Raw genomic sequence first — 19,574 nt, forward strand, 5'->3', positions numbered from 1 at the left:
ACAGAACGCACACACAACAGCTCACATCCCCGAGTCCGTCACGCTAAATGGGATAAACATCTGGCGGTGGAGAGGGAGAGAAAAACGGAGGTCAAATCAATCTGCCCTCTGTCTGCCATACACTGATCCCCTGTCATAGGGTGACCTCTGCAAAACCCAGCAAATGAAACTGCAGTGCTGCATTTGAATACAAAGAGTGCGACACTTCAGTCGGGCTACAGCACAGTGGATGAGAGTACACACTGATGGATGAACTCACTGATGGACTGTAGTGTTTATGTAGATCATCATTTTAAGGGGATGTTGGACTGAGACAATAATGTCATTTTTAAAGTGACATCTAGTAAAGCATCAAAATGTGACTTCCTGGAGAGAGATAGTTGAATGTTCAGTCTCATCCCCGTGACATTAAATACTAATGCTTTGGGTCGGTGTCAGACCCGAGCTTCCGACCTAAAGCGTCAGTATTGATAATGTTGTTGCTTTAAAAGCAATTAAAAACAAAATAGAGCTTTACAGCTAACAGTGTAATATTCCTTGAAATAATATTTAACTCCTATTAGCATACCACTACTACTACTACTACAAAAAAATCCAAAATGTTATCACCAACAATATATAATATATATATGACATACTTATAATGTGTTATAATGCACATACAGTGCTGAATAACAATAGCTATGAGGACTTATTATTATTATTATTCATAATGCTTTATAACAATGATAATAACTTATCAACATACTTATAATGCATCATAATGCACCGATAGTTATCAGTAATTATACATATTCTGAATGCTTTATAAGAATAATCACACACTATGAAGCATTTTATGATTTACAAGGTCAAGCACCAATACTACATCATTGTGTGGTAGTGTATTCAAATTCTCATAGATGCAATACACTATTATCATTGTATAACACATTATAGTGACTATTACAATCTATTATGATGCAGTTGTAAGTTACTGTAAGTGGCCACTGGGTGCTTTCGGTAAGAAATTTCCTGAGGTTAATAAAGCTACTGACCAGTAAACCTGGCCAAAAGTTTATGTAAAATCAGACTAATCCAATATACTAATGTTGATAATGCATTAGATTTTGGTTCTGTTCTGTTCTGTTGGTTGAGTTCTTATTAGTATGGTTATACGGTGCTTTAGGCGCATTATAACAATAAGTCTGTTCATAACTGACACACATTTAGATACGTGGTTTTGTAGTTATTACTGAAGGAACAACATGTATGGTAGTGGTGATATATTGCAATCCATTGTCAAGTGTTACCTAAAGGGTTGGTTTGTCTAAAAAGAAAACATAATAATAATAATAATTTTCCCTTGCATCTGTTGGTATATGGAATTTTGGTTTTGTTTGACCAGATTTGGAGATAAATGCAGTATCTCTACAGAAGATGAATGATGAATGGAGGTGAACGGAATTTTGTTTATCTCGCAGCGATGAGGAATTACATTGACAAAACTCAACAGCAACAAATCTATCCTGAAACAATCCACAAACCTCAATGTGAACAGCTCTCAGCCACCAAATGAATTCATCTTTGACAGTCATTTGCTTCACTTTGAGTGCTCATATTATTTAATTGGCAGTAATGCAGATATAAACACACAGGGAACCGGATAAGTAACAGTATTGTGAAGATGGAGTCCCATTACTCAAAGCCTCAGTGTGCCTATCCCTTTAAGTCTGATTAATTTCATTATCTGAGACTGATTCAATGTAATTAAAGTTGTGTTTGTTTTGCTTTGCGATCCTAGATAGTCTTTTCTTATTACATGCCTTGCCATCTGAGTGTCGTAGGTTGTGATTCTGTTTTGGTTTTTGAATTCACTGTTGTTCAGTTTTCCAATTTGTGGTTTTATTCTGCACCCCAGGGTCACGATTTAAAATTAAAAGGATGCACCATACAGTGGTTCCTATCATACTACGCTAGTGTGACAAATATAGTCACACGCAAATACTTGTGCAAATACAGTCTGCAAATACAGTCTGCATACAAGCACACACACGCAGACACATAAATGGCGTCCGTGGTGCTGGACTTGATGTTGGCTGTGACAGCAAAAAAAGGACAAAAGGATTCATAAAAAGACGCACAAGCCATCAATAAATGTCATATCAGTGGTGCTCAAAGCTTTTTGCTTGGAGGACCGAGAGTGTAAAATGATACTTGGCCGTGGGACAACAATGCACTTGGACATTTATTATTTAGATAATGACCTCATTTAACACATACACACATCTGCACAACAGTTATCCGGTCGTGCACGCGTGCGAACAAACAATAGCGGCGAGTTAACACGTCGACCTTCTGATATTAACGCTGACCTTTGAAAGCAATCTTTCCTCCCAGCATGCATCATCAGATCAATAAACATTGCTGCCAGGTGATGCTCGGAGCATTATCGGCCTGTTGCAGGCTCAAAGATAGGGCACACGTGCACGCACGCACATTCAGACGCACACAGAAATGCAACAAAGCCCATGTCAAATCCTAAATGTCAAAACCCTGTGCCGCACACAAAATGTGTGTTCTATCAGTAATTACCACTGTAATACACAGTCTCAAAACACTATCACTCAGCATTGACTTGTTGACCATTACTAATTGTTAATCAGTGTTTTGTGTTCTGTGGTTAGAAGCAATGGGAACAAGTGAGAAAAAAGCAATTAACAGTTTGGATCTCCTCCCCCTCGCTGTTTTATCTCTTCTCTACATTTCTCCGTGTCGGTGTTTTTCTCCCAGTTTGCCCTCTCGTTTTGAGTCCACACCCCGACAAATGAATGCAGGTGGCCCAGCCATCTCTCTGTTTTCTTGGTTCAATCTCCTTATCCAATCAGAAGCAGACCCCATTACCACACAGTTTCCTAGTCAATGATTTCTCATTTAGACCGCACTCCCCAGATCCTCAGCTCATTGAGGGCTTGATGGATGGCCTGTCGAATATGCATATGTGTGTGTGCGTGCGTGTGTGTGTGAAATGGGGTTTTACCCCTACCGTGGGAGGACACAAGGCAGGCTAAAATCCTATTTCCAATTTTTCCCTCATACTGCTAGTTTTTGAGAGCCCCATTGCCCTTCAGAACAGAGTTACAAGGGGTAGGGGTTGAAATCTCCACCTATGAACTGGGAAAACCCTTCAGCTGTATATATATATACATGTCATCAGCTGTTCGATGGCGTTCATGTAAAAAGCCACGATTTATTAAAAATGACATTTTCCAGCTGTGGTAATTTCTCTTGCGTCACTGCAGCAATCGTGGCATTATCACAATGATTGATGTCTGTTAGTGCACACGTTTACTCATCACCTGTTGGCAGAAGATTGTACATATCACTTGTATATTACCAGAAACCTCTGACTAGAATCTAGAGATTCCAAAATAAGCTCTGCCCTTGCAATTATCACTAAACTAAGCCATTCTGACATGTTGTTGAACAAAGTTTCAAAATCATGTTAATTTTAATGCCCCAGTGATCCAGATCTGCTGCGATATAACTAACGTTGGCAGGCATGAAGGCGGCAGGATGAATATCATATTCTCAAGTCGCAGTAATACAGTGTCAAATACTCTGTAAAGAGCACATTAACTCTGATCACACAACCATAATTTAGCCAAAGGAGGAGGTAACCCTGAAAGTGATGTGAAATTCACCGCGAATGCTCTGCATGCCACAGAGACCACAAGAAACATAATTAAGCCTTTACTTGCGTCTACTAATTTTCCAGGTTCTTTAATTACAGAAACTTTTGAATTATAAAATGTCACTGTTTACTTCTGCTTCACTGCTTCACTGCTTCTCGTGAACGTCTCATAAGCATGACTGAGATGAAGAAGTTAATGTGGTGTCTCATTTTAGTTCAACGGTTCATCCCAAGGACTTAAAGGTGCAATGTAACGATTGGCCACTTGTTGAAGGTCACTCCAAACAAACAGTCGGCAGCACATCACCACAGTAACAACTCACTGCTGCTCACTATACCCTTTGCTTTAGCTATCTTTAGCTACTTGTTGCCGATAGCAAGCCTTGCAGCTTGCAGTAGCCTCATCAGCCGACTGAATCTGCCAAGACCGAGAGTCAGGGAGTTCGAAAGTTCGGGGCACCGGGGAGTGTTGGTAATTACACACTGCAGGCAATGGAACCAGGCTCAGCAGCCTCCCATTGAACACAACTGGACCAGGACCGAAAACAACCAGAGGCCAGCCTGAAGAGAGGAAATACAATGCTGAGGTTATTTAGCAGCTCTGACTAGGACTCTATGGCATACGTCAATACATAAGAGGGAACAGGAGAGAGCTGAAGTTAAGGGATTATTTCAACCTAACCAAAGCTGCTGATTGTTGGAACTGTGGAAGGACAAACCAAGAAGTATTTGGTGGGGTTAGGATGAGTTAGGAAGGCTATAAAAGTCATCTTCCACCGTCGTTCAATGAAAGAGAGAAGGACTAGATTGTACTTTCCTGTTTAATACGGAAAAAAGGTGGCATTTTTGGGTGGACTTCCTTTCATTACATTCTGTGTTTTTATTTTGTTTATCGGTTAGACTCCATTTCTAAACTTAGCTACTGTTGCTCTCTGTTAGCGAAGTGGAGAGAGGCACTGAGACGAGGCACTGAGAACATGCATGAAGTCACATCCTTTGGACTGTCACGGAAAATCTGGGACCTAAGTCCAAATTGCTACATGGCGCCCCTTTAAAAAAGCTACGAGAGCTTGTGAAACATCTCCCAGCTGAAACTACTGGACTATCTCGAGTTAGTTAGCATGCTAACTTCAGTCGACGTCTTCACGGCACAGTACATAGACGACATTGACATAATGTCAGAACTGGTATATCTTGACATTCTGTTGATAATGTGTCCATATCTTACACACTGTGCCTTTAATGCAGTTGACAGTCTTTTTTTGTCCTCCCTCATAAACAGAGTGACAAGTTCGACAGATTGGCCTCCCCCCTGAGCTCGAGCCACTCCCAGCTGAACTACAGGAGCAACATGACAACTGAGAAGGTCGGGGGTCAGAGGTTATTATGGATTGTTACAGGTCACAGAAGATGGTTTAAGTCCCGTGGGTTGCTCAAATGTCAGCTGGATTCATGGAGTGTCATCAGGAATCCTTCCAAGCTGCTGGAAAACTGTGTTGACACCGTAGCATTTGTGGTAATTATGTATTTGTGGTGTTTTCCTCCTTCTGTGTGCAGCACGGGGAAGGCATGGCTGGTGGTAGAGGCACTGCTGCTTCCCAGCACTGAGTGAAAACTCATCCTGTGAAGCCAAACAGCACTTGATTTATACTGCTGCTTCAGCCATGTGGTGATACCACAGTGCCACCTGGCGGTTAAGATACAACACTGCACTTAGACATGGTCACACAAGCTAAAATACTTAGCCTCGTAGAGTCAGATAGATCAAGAAATCAAGAGGATATTGCTTGGTAGCATTTCCATAAATCTTCATCGGGATACATGAGCTAAACCTGTGAAAGTAAACAGATAATGTTAACGCTTATTTGACGCAATGTTTGCAGAAGAAGCTTTTCCTTCTTTATCTCTTTATCTGTCATTTTAAAAAAAATATTCTTTGTAATGTAAAACAGCGTTGAGACTGGAAGTCAGAGGAAGAATTTTATTGTACAGGGAAACCTTTAACAAAAAAAAAACTGCGCATATAAGAATAAACACTTCATCTTGACCTGAAAATGCAGAGAGTCTGAGGACATCATCTTGTGCCCCGGTGACATATTTTTCTGGCTCAAATTCAAAGTCAGTTCTGACCTTGTTCAAACTCGGTGTGTTAATATTAATGTAGTTTGCTAATGTGAATGACCTCATGGAAACTCTTGAACTGAGAAATCAATTGTAATGCATTTTTAATGTGGTAAGTAAACAGTCCTTTATTATTCTGTATCTTTTCCTCTCAATTTGTGCATTTTCTTATTGTTGAATTAAGTATTTAAGACACCGGACATTTCTCTAACCCTCTGCTGTTGTTTGTTTATGTATCCTAAAAACTGCTCCCTTCCTCCCTCTCTTCCTCTCTTGCTCCCTTTTTTCCTCTCTCCCTCCTTCTCCTCTCTTGCACTCCGGCCTCTCTCTGCTCAACCATCCTGGGACCTCTCTCTTTCCCCTACTTTTGGTGCCTCATCCAGTCGTTGATCTGGATCTTCGGCCCCCAGGAGATTCAGCCTCTCTCGCTCTCTGTTTATTGTTTCTCATCTCTTTGTGAATGATGTTGTCCTCTTCTGTGTTTATGTGGCCTGTCCTCTCTGCAGATCTCTATTAAGGTGAAGAGGTGGTGCAGCAGCTCAAATCCTATTTACTGGTCGACTCTGAAAGCTCAATTGTCCTCCTGGATCCCTGTTCTGCTTCTATGTTTTACAATCTACATTTGTCACCATAATTGTATATATCATCATTTTTCTGTTGTGAATCTGTTCCGTACACATGACCTCTATTGCGTGTCTGTCTGTCCTGGGATAGGGATCCCACCTCTGTTGCTCTTCCTGTAGTTTGTGTATGTTATTCTGGGGTGGGAGTTTTTCCTCATTAAAAACTAAGTTCTGAGGACAGAGGTTGTTGTGTGCTGTGTGGATTGTCGAGTCAGGTATTTGTGATACTGGGCTCCATAAAACTTACAGAGAAGCAGTTAGCCAGGTCACATTTATTGTTTATTGAACTTTATGTATAAAAGGAACATTTTGCCAGTTCATGTTTTCCCCCATAGCCTCAAATAATAATAATACATTCACTACTTACATATCCAGCACTACAGTATTACCCCTTACGTACACCAGAGATTATGTTTTAAAGGTAATGTCTAATTTGTGGCGCTGACTTTCTCCTGTTGTTTCACATTGACACAAACTCAGAACAGCTGCTTCTGCACACTGGCGTGTGTGTGCAGGCCTGGTTATGGAAACAAAATCACTTCAAGTTCATCTGAAATTACCAATGCACCAGTAGCTACAGTGCAAGCCAGCAACAGCTATGAAAAAAATAGGGTTGTTGCAACTGGGTCCAAAGTGTGGTCTCTGATGAACAGATAATGCTGGAACACAGCTGGAAAAAGTTGTAAACAGTGGTTAGTGAAGACAGCATGCCGTTCCTTTCCAGCAGTACAATTACAGTCCTGGCAGCACATCCTCATATCTAAGTGTATCGAACAGGTCAATTGCCAGTGACTCCCAAAACGACATACCCGTGTTCCCAACAACATGACCTTTGCAGGGCACAAATGGCCTTAGTCGTACGCACGCAGATTGGTTTGGTTAAGGCAAAAAAAAACAACATGTTTAGGAAAACGTGGTTTGGCTTAAAATATCTGTGTTACTAATGTAGCTTCCGTTATGAATGTACCCACGTGACACACAAAACTTGTATGACACCTCACTTAACTGCATGAGAAAGTTGAAACAACTCACTGCTGTCTGTCACTTTCACACGAGACACAAACAGCAGTCTCCTGGGTTAAAGTCCTGTGCTTATTTGACCCAACTATCCATCCCTGACCGCTTTACACTACTTCACCTGACTTCCTCCTTTGCTGCAGCTACAAGAGGTCGGCGCCTAACAACAACCATAAATATGGGTCATAACAAGCTGCGTGTACAGTCGACATATGTGGTCACAGCCTGCCCTGGATATAGCTGCACTCTTTCTGTCACAGAAGTTCTATTTCAGGCTTTGGACCAGAATAAAATCTGTTTTTCTACTGTTCAGAGTCGATTTGGCCGGACATAGCTATGGAGGAATCCTAGATAGGTAGACATTTTGCATCGTCCATCTCAGATCACAGTGTCACTCACTATGACCACAGTGTGTATGACAGGGCTTGGCCTCAAACTGCACCAGCAGCATTTACAATTCTAAATAGACAGAGCTATTTTCCATACAAACCTGAATGCAGTTCTGTTTATGGCCAGCTCCATTTTTTTTTCTTTTAATAGATGCTGGTTCTTTAAAGCTTGAAAGCAAGATGATGAGCTGAAAAGTTACCTGAACAAAGAACGGATGATTGCCCATCACTCTTCTGTCAGTACCAGTTATTGTTAGAAACGCTTTCAAAAGCCATTATGGAAATTGCCTCCTCCATATATCTTCTTGAACAATACTGTAATTAGGAAGATTAAGTTTGTTTGAAGCCTGTGAGTCAAGCAGACAAAACAACAGTCATCCACTATGAGTCAACCTCAATAGGAGAAGGTAACATAGACCTCTACTGGTGACAAGTGGGAACTGAATCCATCCTGGAGTGCATAGTTTTGGGTTGGCATAAATCAAGAGGTAATAGAGTTTGTTTTTTTCTTGCAATTGTTTTTATGACCAGGCCATATATTTCAACTGTCTGAATATTTAGAACACCACGTATTTCATAGTCAGTCTAACACACATTGTGGAGACATTGGCATAAATCAGGATTATTCTGATGGATTTGTGATGTAGAACTGCAACGATACAAAAAAAAACCTTGTTGGGACTGAAACTAAATTACCACATAAAAATACCTCAACACTATTGAAATCAATAGCTCAAACTTTGGAAAGTTCTCTCAGCTCCCTTTTGACATGAATTCAACACCAAGCTAAAATACATTGTTTGACAAATGTTTGTATCAAGTATTGCTGCTGGATAGAAAACACATCCAGATACCTCTACATTACAGTAGGTGGGAGCTTCAACCACCAGAGGTCGACAGACACAAGAGTTTTAGCTGGTATTGTCACACATGCAAAAACAGGACCCAAATGCAGACACAGGAGAAGGCAGATTCAACACATAAAAAGCTGATCACCAACCAAATAATCCAAATCCAAAAGAAGATAAGTAAATAGACAGGTAACAAAAAGCTGGCAAATGAGGGGAATCCAGACAACAGTAAAACAAAAACAGAGAACAAACCATAAATCTAAGGTAAACAAAGGGAGCACATAAGGACTGGGGGAAAGAGACAGGAAAGCAGGATAACAGGAGTTACATGAGGAGTGATGAGAACTGAACTGACGGACCAACAAGGACTGAGGGGAACAACACAGGCTTAAACACAAACAAACCTAATGAGGGGATGAGGTGCAGGTGGAGCGAGGCGGAGAAACATAGGAGAGGGAAATGAACGGAAAAACACAAGAAACAGAGCTGGAAAACACTGGAAGGAGGGAAAGGCTAATGAGGGAGATGCAGTGCAGGTGTGGAGGGGAAGCAGACTGGGCCAGGCTAATAATCAGATTGAACACAGGGGTGGAGGGAAAATCAGGCTGGTCAGGAGCACAAGAAAACAGGAGGGAAGACAAAACACTGGAAAAGGGCAAAAGACAACACAGAACCAGAAAACGCATATGAAACACACACTGAACCACTTGAAATAAATGTGCAGTGCATTACTGTATACTTGTAAATGTACAATAACAATTTTGACAGTACAATACTGTATATTCACAGAATGCAAACCGTATTTGAATCTACAGCATGTCTCCTGTATTTGCCTATCACAAGTAAATTATAAGGAAAAGCAGTAAATCCTCACATTTGTGAAGCTGAACCCAATAAATGTTTTTGCATGAAAAAATAAGGGTAAAAAAATAGTTGCCAACTAACTTTTCACCGAGTTTTTCTCTGAATGTGCTCTTAATTTGTAAAGCAACTGAATCTGTCAAATGAACTGGACGGAGTTAGCAGTATACACACTTGGACTACCTCTGAGTTGTGGTGGAGAAAGTAGGAATGGCATGAGATTAAAACACTCAAGTCAAGTACAAGTACCTCAAATCTGTCCTTAAGTACAGTGCTTGAGTATACCATTTGTCTCTGTTAATACCACACTGTCAAATCATCATGGGGAATGTAGCCCAGAAAGCCGACTTAATGCAGGTAATAACCGGGTCCCTTCTCTGACTCAGTTGCGCTCACTTACGCCTGAGTCATGCCACATTTTTATATATGAGGCCTCTGTTCATTCACAGATGGTTGGACCTGTTGGTTAAGATGTTGGCAGACACGGCAAAAGTTTTCATTCATGCCTTCACAGCAGTTTTGTCTCATCAAGTTTGTTCCTATAATTATGATTTCTGTTTCCAGTAATGATGAACCCATCGCTCTCATCTCAACCTGCATTTTGAGCGTTCTTGTTTTCCCTCAAGATGTAATGAAAGCCTTCCCTCACTGGGGGGCAGTAGGTGCATTTATACTGTACAATCCTGAGGCAGAGCCGTACGTGTGAGTGCTTTTTTGTAGTTCGACCCATCTCATATTCAGTCGTCTGACAGAGGCAATGATGTGAAGCCCTTGATCTCAAATATACGTACTGATGTAGAATTATATAAGAAACTCAGACAGCTCGATACTAGAGGAGAGTGAAACAGAGAGGGAGTGGGAGGCTTCGGCTCAATTACAAAGCAGATCAAAGAGGGGAGGGAAAAAAAGGTGAGAGAATGTGTCTAATAAGCCAAAAGGCAAAAGAGCAGAGCAGCATTTGAAGCCATGTAAGGTGATGCAGATGGAGAACAGGCTGAGCTCTGAGTGCTTTTGGCTGAGTTTCCAAGACACGACACTTATTTTAAAAGTACAAGGGATCTTTCTCTTTGAATCTTTGGCATTTTGATGTGAAAACCTGCGTGCATTCTTTGTGTGATCCACAATCAAATAGACGGGATAAAGCAGCTAAGACAACGGGATAACTGCTCCGAATACAGTTTTTATTTTGATCAAACGTTCCCTTGTTCAAACATAGAGTTAGAAGATTTGGTCGGTGTACAATGGCACCTGCTGCTGAAGAGAGGATATGACTAATTTCTTAGTGAGGATTTGATGTCTTTTAGCTAATTCAGCTTCCCAATCATCTCATACTGAACTGGAAATGTGCTCAAAACACCTTTCAATCAATTGCTCGTAGATTTTAATGTATTCCTTGAGATATTAATAGCACAATCCTGGAAGCATCTTGCCATATGTTGGAGCCTGAAGGCAAAGGCAGTTCACGGTGTATCGAGCAGAGAAGACTTTTACTGACAAGTGCCCTGGTGAGGCGATATTTCTAATACATAGGCTATCTAAGGTTGCAGGCAGTCACTCATAAAAGTGCTGTGCACCAAAGGGCAAGCTAAAAGCCAAAAGCCTGAGAATAACTCATGGGCATTTTATATTGTGAGCGAGAGAGAAAAGGTGAAACGCATCAGATACAATCAATAGCTGAGAATGTGAATGCGTCTCGCTGTATGTGAGCAGACGCAGAGGGCTGCAGAAAAGGACGGCTAATGACTCTAGTGAAATTAAATTACATAATTGTCTCGCTGTAGGGAGACAAATACACCCTATCGCTGATGATAATATATTAAGTATGAGATTGATTTGAAAAACAATTTTAGAGCTGGGATTGTTAAATTTTATTTGGACACAGTTTGAGTTTGTCTACAGATCCTAATGTTATGAAATCAAATGGATGCTGATGTGAACAAGGTTGACCCGCAAGGACAGGAGGGTGGCACTTGGATTTAACGTGACATGCTTTAAATATTGTCATGAAAAGTGCCTGAATGTCACGCTCCAGTAAAAGTAAAGATAATGTTCCAAAATATAACTTTGGGAGAGTGAAAGTCACCCATTTATAGTAATTGACTAAAAGACTACAATCATGTCCGCCCACAGTGCCTCTCCTCCAGCACTGAATCGGCCAATAGCAGACATGTCAGGGCTGCATCAGTCGTCACAGCACCCAACGTGACTTGTGTCTAACATTATATATGCTTCAATGTATTGTAGAATATGAGAGAAAAGTTTATTACCAGTGTGAAATATAAAAGCTGATATGTTTTACTTAAATAAAACCCAAAATTAGTTGAAGGCTATAGTAAGCATATGACCCGATACCTGTCGAGCTCCTATATGATGTTTGTATGTTCTTATATTTGATGGTGAATTGATTCTGTTTGTCCGAAACCAAGAAATAAGTGAAACAAACCTAACAACACCAAATCAGTCAAACAACCGGACTGTAGGCAGTAGTAGATAAAAAAAAGTGCCTATTATGGAAGTATAAAGAAGCAGGAAATGAAAATAAAACCAAAAATACAAGTGCCTCAAACTGTACAGTACTTATCACTGATACTAATCTTGGTTTAATATTGCTGCCCTGACCAAACTGCATGTTGCTTTTTCTGCTGGCGCTTTTCACCCCTATAAGAGAGTGACAGAGGTGGAAACACTGCAGCCCTGCACTACAACCACAAGCATCTATTCAGATATATGAAGCACTTTGTGTGCATCAGAGCAGTTTGCAAAGCGTTGCATCTCAATCTCCCATAGGATCGTGGTCAAGTACACCTTGTTAAAACCATCCTGAGGGGGACGATCATCCCATTGTCTACACACAGAACAAGACAAAGCACTTAGTGTGCTCTGAACGTGTGGCAACAGCCGACAGCAGCTGTCACCTCTGACATCATCACTGGAGCGGAGTTGGCTCTTCTTTTAGGTGGCAGCGTGCCCCGGTGCGCTCTGGGAAACAACTTGGGCAGATGGGATGGAGAATTTGAAGAAGAGCAGACGTTTTCCCTTTTCTGAGAAACTCAGATAGGGTGGATCTGCATGTTGTTTTCGTGTGAGTTGAGTGGTTTGTGAATATAGTACAAAACCATTTATAGATCTACCAGATGTTAGTATGAAACTTTTTACTGCCCATCATATAAGCATAAAGACACCCATCGTTAAAGACACAGGACACATAGACACGGCCACAGTATGTGAGTGATAGATATGATGATATATATGATATATGATGATGATGTTTGCACAATAAGGTTTTACTAGTATATATAAAGGATTCTTATGTAAAGGGTAGCTGCAATTTGATATTTGCAGGGGTGCCCCCAGAAATTTTCTGTACAGGGGGCCAGAAGGGGCCACTGAAAATCTTGGGGTGGCCATCCAAAAATCAACAAGTGTATCAGCGGAGGTGTGGTCCCCCCTGGCCCCCCCTTCCTTTCTGTCTGTTGTTTTGCTGGTTTTGTTGTTGTTCTATTTCCTGTTCCTGATGCTGCTTCTTCCTAAAAGCAATACAACGTGAAGAACAAAGAGACAGGACACAGGCATGTTGAAAATCTTACAATGTATATAATTGACACAAGATTTCAGGTACAACAGCAAATGAGACATTTGTATTTTTCATCCTCTTTCTGGCATCTATCTTCACCGTAAGCACAAACTCTCCATAGATTTTCTGATAACAACAAATCCAAGTAAATAAAAACAAGAAAAATTAAAAGTACTTTTTATTTCCTCATAAATTGGCACCTTTAAGAGATTCCTCTCATATTCAACTCAGTGTAGAGTAAAGCCGTCTTGTAACGGCGGGATAATCAGCTTTGCATTTTTGCCACCTAATGAATGAGGGCAGGATCGAGGCGCTCAAACTGATCTGAGATCAGCGCTCCGGACAAAACCTTTCTCCCGCCGCCTCTCTCTCTCACACACACACACACAGGGGCTTTGTGTTTACACTGTTTCCCCATAGTTGAACAGGAGACGTCTTGCTGGGCCATGTCTATCTGCATACACACATCCCCAATCAATAGTCGCTTCTGGAAGGTGTTGACTCTTGTATCGATCGACCATCTTGTGATGTCTTTGTGCAGACGACGCCATTTATTGGCCTCATAAAAGTGCAGGTTTTATAAAAGGGAGGGGTACTTTGAGCAACAAATTAATGAGATCAAAAGGTGAAGGAGGAGAGAAGGGGTGAGGGGTTGTGCAAATTTCAGCCGATGACATTGTGAGGCAGTCATTGAAACTGAAGTCATGAGTTACAAGTCGTCTTTGAATTGGAATGTCACCATCACAGTTGGAGTCATTTCTCTTTTGCTTTTTTCGCGGGGGCTTAATGTGCACTTTCACATTCATGTTCAGATTTTTCCAAGAGCGCCACAATAAGGAGAACCATGTGGCGCTCTTGCTAATTGTTCTCGGTTCAAAGTGTGTATTTAATTGGTTCAAAATGTGTTTCGAATATTTTATTTTATTTTTTTTAAATCTCACAATCGACCCCCATCACGAGACAAAGTGTCAAAGGCAGTCACAGGCAGATTTCTTAACCAGGGACTAACAGAAAAACACGGACGCACGGCGAACATTCATCCATTAATAAAGCATGTCAAAAAAAAGTAAAGAAAGTACCATTAAAATAACCGGTCAGGTGACACCTATGACAACAAGCATTTTGAGAGCAGTAATTAAGTATCTAACAGATGTGCTTCTCAAACTTTGAAGGAGCCCCCCAACTACTTAATGGGATCTGCACTATTATCAACTGTCATGAAATGAAATTATAACAGATTGTCCCAGTGTGCAACTGTCCATTTCTGTCCTCCACATTAAGTTTCTCTGTCATATACAAGTTCAATACTGACAAGCACAGACACCATCGGTACAGACGGGGAGTTATTACAGCCGTAGGTTGAAATACCGTTTCTTTTCTTCTTTTTTTTTTTGAAAAACGAGCTATATTAATCTCCCATTGCTGTCAGTTGAGTAGCACTCCGTCATGCAATTACTTCCAATACATTTCAATACATATTTCATTGCGGTGCCATCCTAACAAGATTTATAAAGGCTCTGCCGTCCATCCCTCATTTGCTCTACCGACCAAAGACAAGTACACACATTCACACGCACACACACACACACACACACACACACGCAAGCGTCGTCCCATCATCCTGCACACAGCGTTCTTAAATGAGAGCTTTGACGTTTCTTTGAAATAATAATAAAAAATTTAAAAAAATGCGGTATGTGTTTCCTCCCCGGCAAGCTTCTCATCAGGTAAAAGCCTTTTTCGCTGTGTTCCAACAACATTCCCAGTAAGGTTGACACGTAATGAAGCACTGTGTCATTGTCATATTGCCTTGCCATCATGTAGAAGCATGACGAACGCTTTAAAGGTCATTATAACTGATGAGCGAGGAGAAGGGTAGGGGTAGGGGGGGTGGGGGGTGGGTGGGAAGAAAAGAGGCACTGATATAGAAAAAGTTGCAGAAAAATGGAAGGCAGATATGGATACACTATGACAGACGAGTTAAAGCATACAATTATCAGGCCGTTCTAAAATTTTGATACCTAATTGGCTATTTTTTTTTTTTCTGTTTTAGAAAACAACAAAGAAGCAATCAAAAATATGTACACTGCTGTGTCTGCCATACAAATAGTAGTACAATTTCAAAAGACGTGCACGGTGTGGCTTTAACTGTGATCATTGCTGCAATTAGACAAAATCGTATGACATTGGTAGTTGCAATTATGATGCTAATCACAGGAGCACTGATCCTTTGCAGGGAGCACACAAAATTATGCATATTACGCTTCTGCTGTGAGCATAAAAAAGAATACTGAGAAGAGAGAAAAAAAAAAAAAGCGCTACATGACAGCAGTGTTTCTGCCTCTGTGTACATTTCTGCTCTGCTACACGTTTCAAAAGTCATGAACTGTCAATCCTTTGCTGTGAGAGCGATCTTTAAAACCGACACCCCCGGTTCCACATACAGCGCTCTATAGTGGGAAGCTGCTGTCATCTGAGAACCTGGACCCGGCCTAGCATGTGTTTTGCTTACACCAGACCTCTCGAGTTGATCCTACACAGCCAGCGGGGTCTGGAGAGAGAGGGAGATCTGCCTCAGCAGGGGGCGGGTGGGGGGTTGTAGGGATGAGAGGATGGAGTGGCGGACGGGTCACGTTACTCCCACATTAGACGATCATGTCAGTGCGAATGTGATCACGGTTATTATTACAGCTTACATGATGAAATGGCAAAAAAGTGCTGACGCGGAGCGCTCTCATCCTCGCTGTGTGTAGCGATATTGTGAGGCTTAATGCATTAAGAGGCCCAGTGGGTCGTGGTGTCCAGATTATCCTCCTTTTCTAAAATCATCAATATTTTATGTCATTTAGGTTTGTGGTTCTATTTCTATAAATATCGGAGAGTTATTAAAACCACTCTGGGGTCTTTTTGTTTGAGTTATTAATAAATAAATAATTCTACTGAACACAAGTGCTTTTTTTTTTTTTTTTTTAAAGGAGTGGAATATCAAATATATGTATCTGAGCACCTCTTCAAAGCCCCACTCTCCCTCTCCCCGTGGTGTCAACACCAACATACTGTTAACAATATAGTCATACACATGTCTTAGGTACAGATATAATCTCAGAGAACCCAAACACCAGAAACAAAACATTAGAAGATGCGAAAAGACCAGCTCTAATGGTGTCATAATATAGCGAGAAACAAAAGGAAAGAGCAGAACTGAAACATTTATGAATACTCGAAATTCCATTTTTGTTCTAATCCAAAACCAAAAGGAAGTCCATCCAAGTGAATCTTTTTTTTTGTTGTTTCCTTATACTTGTTAAGTTTTGGCAAAGTAACTAACCCCCAGCTTCTCCTTTCTCCCCCTTTTTCAGACTCTCCCCAACCCCTGTGTCCCAAACTCAGTCCCAGTTGGTGGATTCCCCCCGTCAATTATCGCCGCAGCAGCAAAGTGAGCAGTGAAAGCATGTAAATGCTGATGCCTGGGAGGTTCTGGTTGGCCGAGGCTTTCACCTTCTCGTTTTCTGCGGGGTATTGGTAGAGTATGGGTGGCTGAGTGGCTGGGACGACGAGGCGCGGGCCCCGGGAACACATTTCGTCGGCGCAACTGCCACTCCCTGAACCGCTGACATCATCACCTATGGACAGGGAGGCAGGTTGTGAGCTTATTGGTATGACACACATAACATTTACAAAATGGTGTTGGCTATGTATTTTTAAAATTAACATATGAAGACCGCTGCCGCATACTCATACATATTAAACATACTGTGCACATGCAGTATCTGCTTGACTACCAGCAAGAAAAATGAGGTCGGCTGTCCAGGTGCAGGCTTCAGAAAAAAAGGATGAGAATTTTACTTTCATTATGCCGTACAAAATTTGACCTCAATTATTCAAAATGATAGTTTGCTGCCTCCACAGATGGAAAGAAATAGTCAGAGTTGTTTATTTCCCTTAATCTAGAACTTAAAAGCTTAAATCATCTGTTAGTCATCCAAAAGGGAGTTTCTTCTGAATGTTCTTTGGAAACTTGTGGGCTGCGATGGTGAAACTACTCACTGGTGTCCTGAAAGTCCACATCCTGGCCGTTGAGAGCGTTCTTCAAGCGGTGCGTCATGATCTTCAGCTGCATTATCTGTTGGCGTATTGTCATATCTGGCTTGGTAATGTCGATTTCCACCTCAGGGTTGTTGATCTGACTGGCTAGGCCGTCACCCATCACCTCTGGAAGGTACCTGCCACACATGAACACTCGTTTAACATGTGAAACACAGGCTGGACATTTTCAACAATTCAACACAGTTAATTGGAGATTAATGTGACTTTTGATGAACAGTGGCCTGTTAAAGAAGAAGACCAGGAAGGAAGGAAACCAGACAGAGTGAATGGGATGGGACCACAAATGGGAAACAATTGATTTGTGTGTTATATGTGACAAGCTAAAATGGTGTGTAGCCATAGAATACACTGTGAGTCATAGAGTCAGCAGACTCAATACTACACAACAATATCTATTTAAAGATCGCTAATGTTAGCTAACATAAGCCACCTGACGCTGCTGGTCATGTCAGACCAAATAGGACTAAAAAAAGTATTGTGTTTGTTTGTTGGTTGTTTGGTTGGTTTGTCGGCAGGATTGCACAAAAACCACAGAGTGGATTTCTATGAAACTTGGATTGACGATGTGTCTTGGCCCAGAATAGACCCCATTAACTTCTGGTGTGGACTGTCAGGGGATTTTCAGGGAAATATGCAGAGATCTTGAAGGAAATAATCTGGCATATTTATTAATGAGTACAATTTGATGCAGATCCAAATAAAAATCTGTATGTTTCAGATTAAACTTTGTTATATTTGATATTGGGTTAGACTTGATCAAATTAAAGGGGACTGTTGTGCCTTGCTGAAGGTATGCGCTCTACTGAGTGCCATTCTAGTTGCGTTTTCATCTGCAAGTAGGATGTTTTTCTATGAAAACGAACTCAGTTGAGCTATAATATACAGCTTTATCTCTTGGGGAGACATATATATATATAGGGGGTTAAAATCATTTTACAAAATGTTGCAGTATATACAATATATATACAGTTAAACATAAATGTAGGTTAAGATAATTTGTTTCATTTTGCTAGAGACCGGTAGATTAATCATGCATGATGAGCCAATGTGTTGCTTTCATTCAGCTAGCATCATTTTAGTTTACCATCATCCTATCATGACTTACTTCATTTTTGTAATATAGCGTAGCTTTGCCTCTGTCGGGTGCTTATCTTGACAAAGCCATTCGTCTCTTGCGTGTACTTTATACATTTGTGATGACGAACAACTGACAGATGACAAATGAGCGGTGACAGTAGCAATGACAGCTAGTATGCATCACCCCAGGACGCTCAGTAACTCCTATTCCCCATTATTGAAAGAATGTCGATGGCTGGAAACACCTGCGCCATAGTTTGTGATTACAATTGAGTATATTCCAAAAAAGAAAAAACAGTTTTGTGAAAAATTAGATTTAGAGATGTCTGGTCACCTCAGCAGCAACTCACAGTTTTCAGTGTATTGTGCTTTAAAAAACATAATTTCCCGAGGTACCAGGTCAACTTTTTATAACTTTGATATGTTATCTTGAAATTCATTTCTCTCCTGGTTTTTTATGCCCCACCTGGCTCGGCTCATGCCGTTCCAACACTTGTCCTCGGCTCCTGTTCCAGTGGCCACTCTGTCGCTGCACAGAACACTTGGGAGAGAAACCCAGTACGGCTGCAGCTCCCTCAGTTTCATGGTTACATCTGACACCTGAGGCACAGTCGACAAGAGCAGATTCATGAGCTTTCACACTTTACCCGAAATCACTGCATGATGCTTGACTCAGGCAGGAGAGTAAGAAAAACACTTTCTCCCTCAATAACCAACCGCAGTGCTCGGTCATCTGACTCATTCATCCATCCAAGAATTCATTCACATATAATCACCCCGTAGTCGACTGTATAAAGGTTAAATGAACAGCAGAAGGGGTTTAATTGCCCGTGATGATCAATGGCTGCAGCATCATAAACCATCCATTTGAAAAGGCTGAACTAGGCCATCAGGGAGCAATAACAAGGGCACAGATCCAGTCAGGTAAATACTAACCAGTTTGTCCATTTTGCTGGAGCTGGATGCCAACTTGTCCTCCACTACAACCTTCCCTCTCTTCATGGAGTCATCGACCCCTGTGCCGCTGGTTTCTTTCTCTCTGAGGGAGCCACACGACTGGAACAACTGGGGCGAAGAGAAAGCGGAAAAGAAAAAGTTAAAATCTTCAAACACTGTACGGACCAACACAGGTCAAACTGCCTCGTCGTCAAAGTCATCTTCATTTTCAAGTGGTGACTAACTGCAGGCTCGCTCTATAAAGGTTATTTTCCTACCATATGTAGTTCGTACGGATCTTTATTGGTGTTGGTGTTAACAAGACTGACATCTAACACTTGAACT

At 41.2% G+C, this 19,574-nt stretch overlaps 1 protein-coding gene across 1 annotated transcript in view; it reads right to left on the reverse strand.

The window, feature by feature from the left end:
- Positions 1-13,109: 13,109 nt before the first annotated feature.
- gpc1b (glypican 1b) overlaps positions 13,110-19,574 on the reverse strand; it is a 72,009-nt gene continuing 65,544 nt past the window's right edge. Inside the window, exons 8-11 of the mRNA XM_084369161.1 lie at positions 19,230-19,358; positions 18,760-18,893; positions 17,157-17,332; positions 13,110-16,732 (exon numbers count right to left, since the gene is read on the reverse strand). Coding sequence (XP_084225287.1) covers positions 16,527-16,732; positions 17,157-17,332; positions 18,760-18,893; positions 19,230-19,358 — 645 coding nt within the window. The 3' untranslated portion in view covers positions 13,110-16,526. The remainder of the gene's footprint in view (positions 16,733-17,156; positions 17,333-18,759; positions 18,894-19,229; positions 19,359-19,574) is intronic.

This window comes from Pagrus pagrus, assembly GCF_965226575.1.
Source record: "Pagrus pagrus genome assembly, chromosome: 12".
Classification (NCBI taxonomy): Eukaryota; Metazoa; Chordata; class Actinopteri; order Spariformes; family Sparidae; genus Pagrus; species Pagrus pagrus.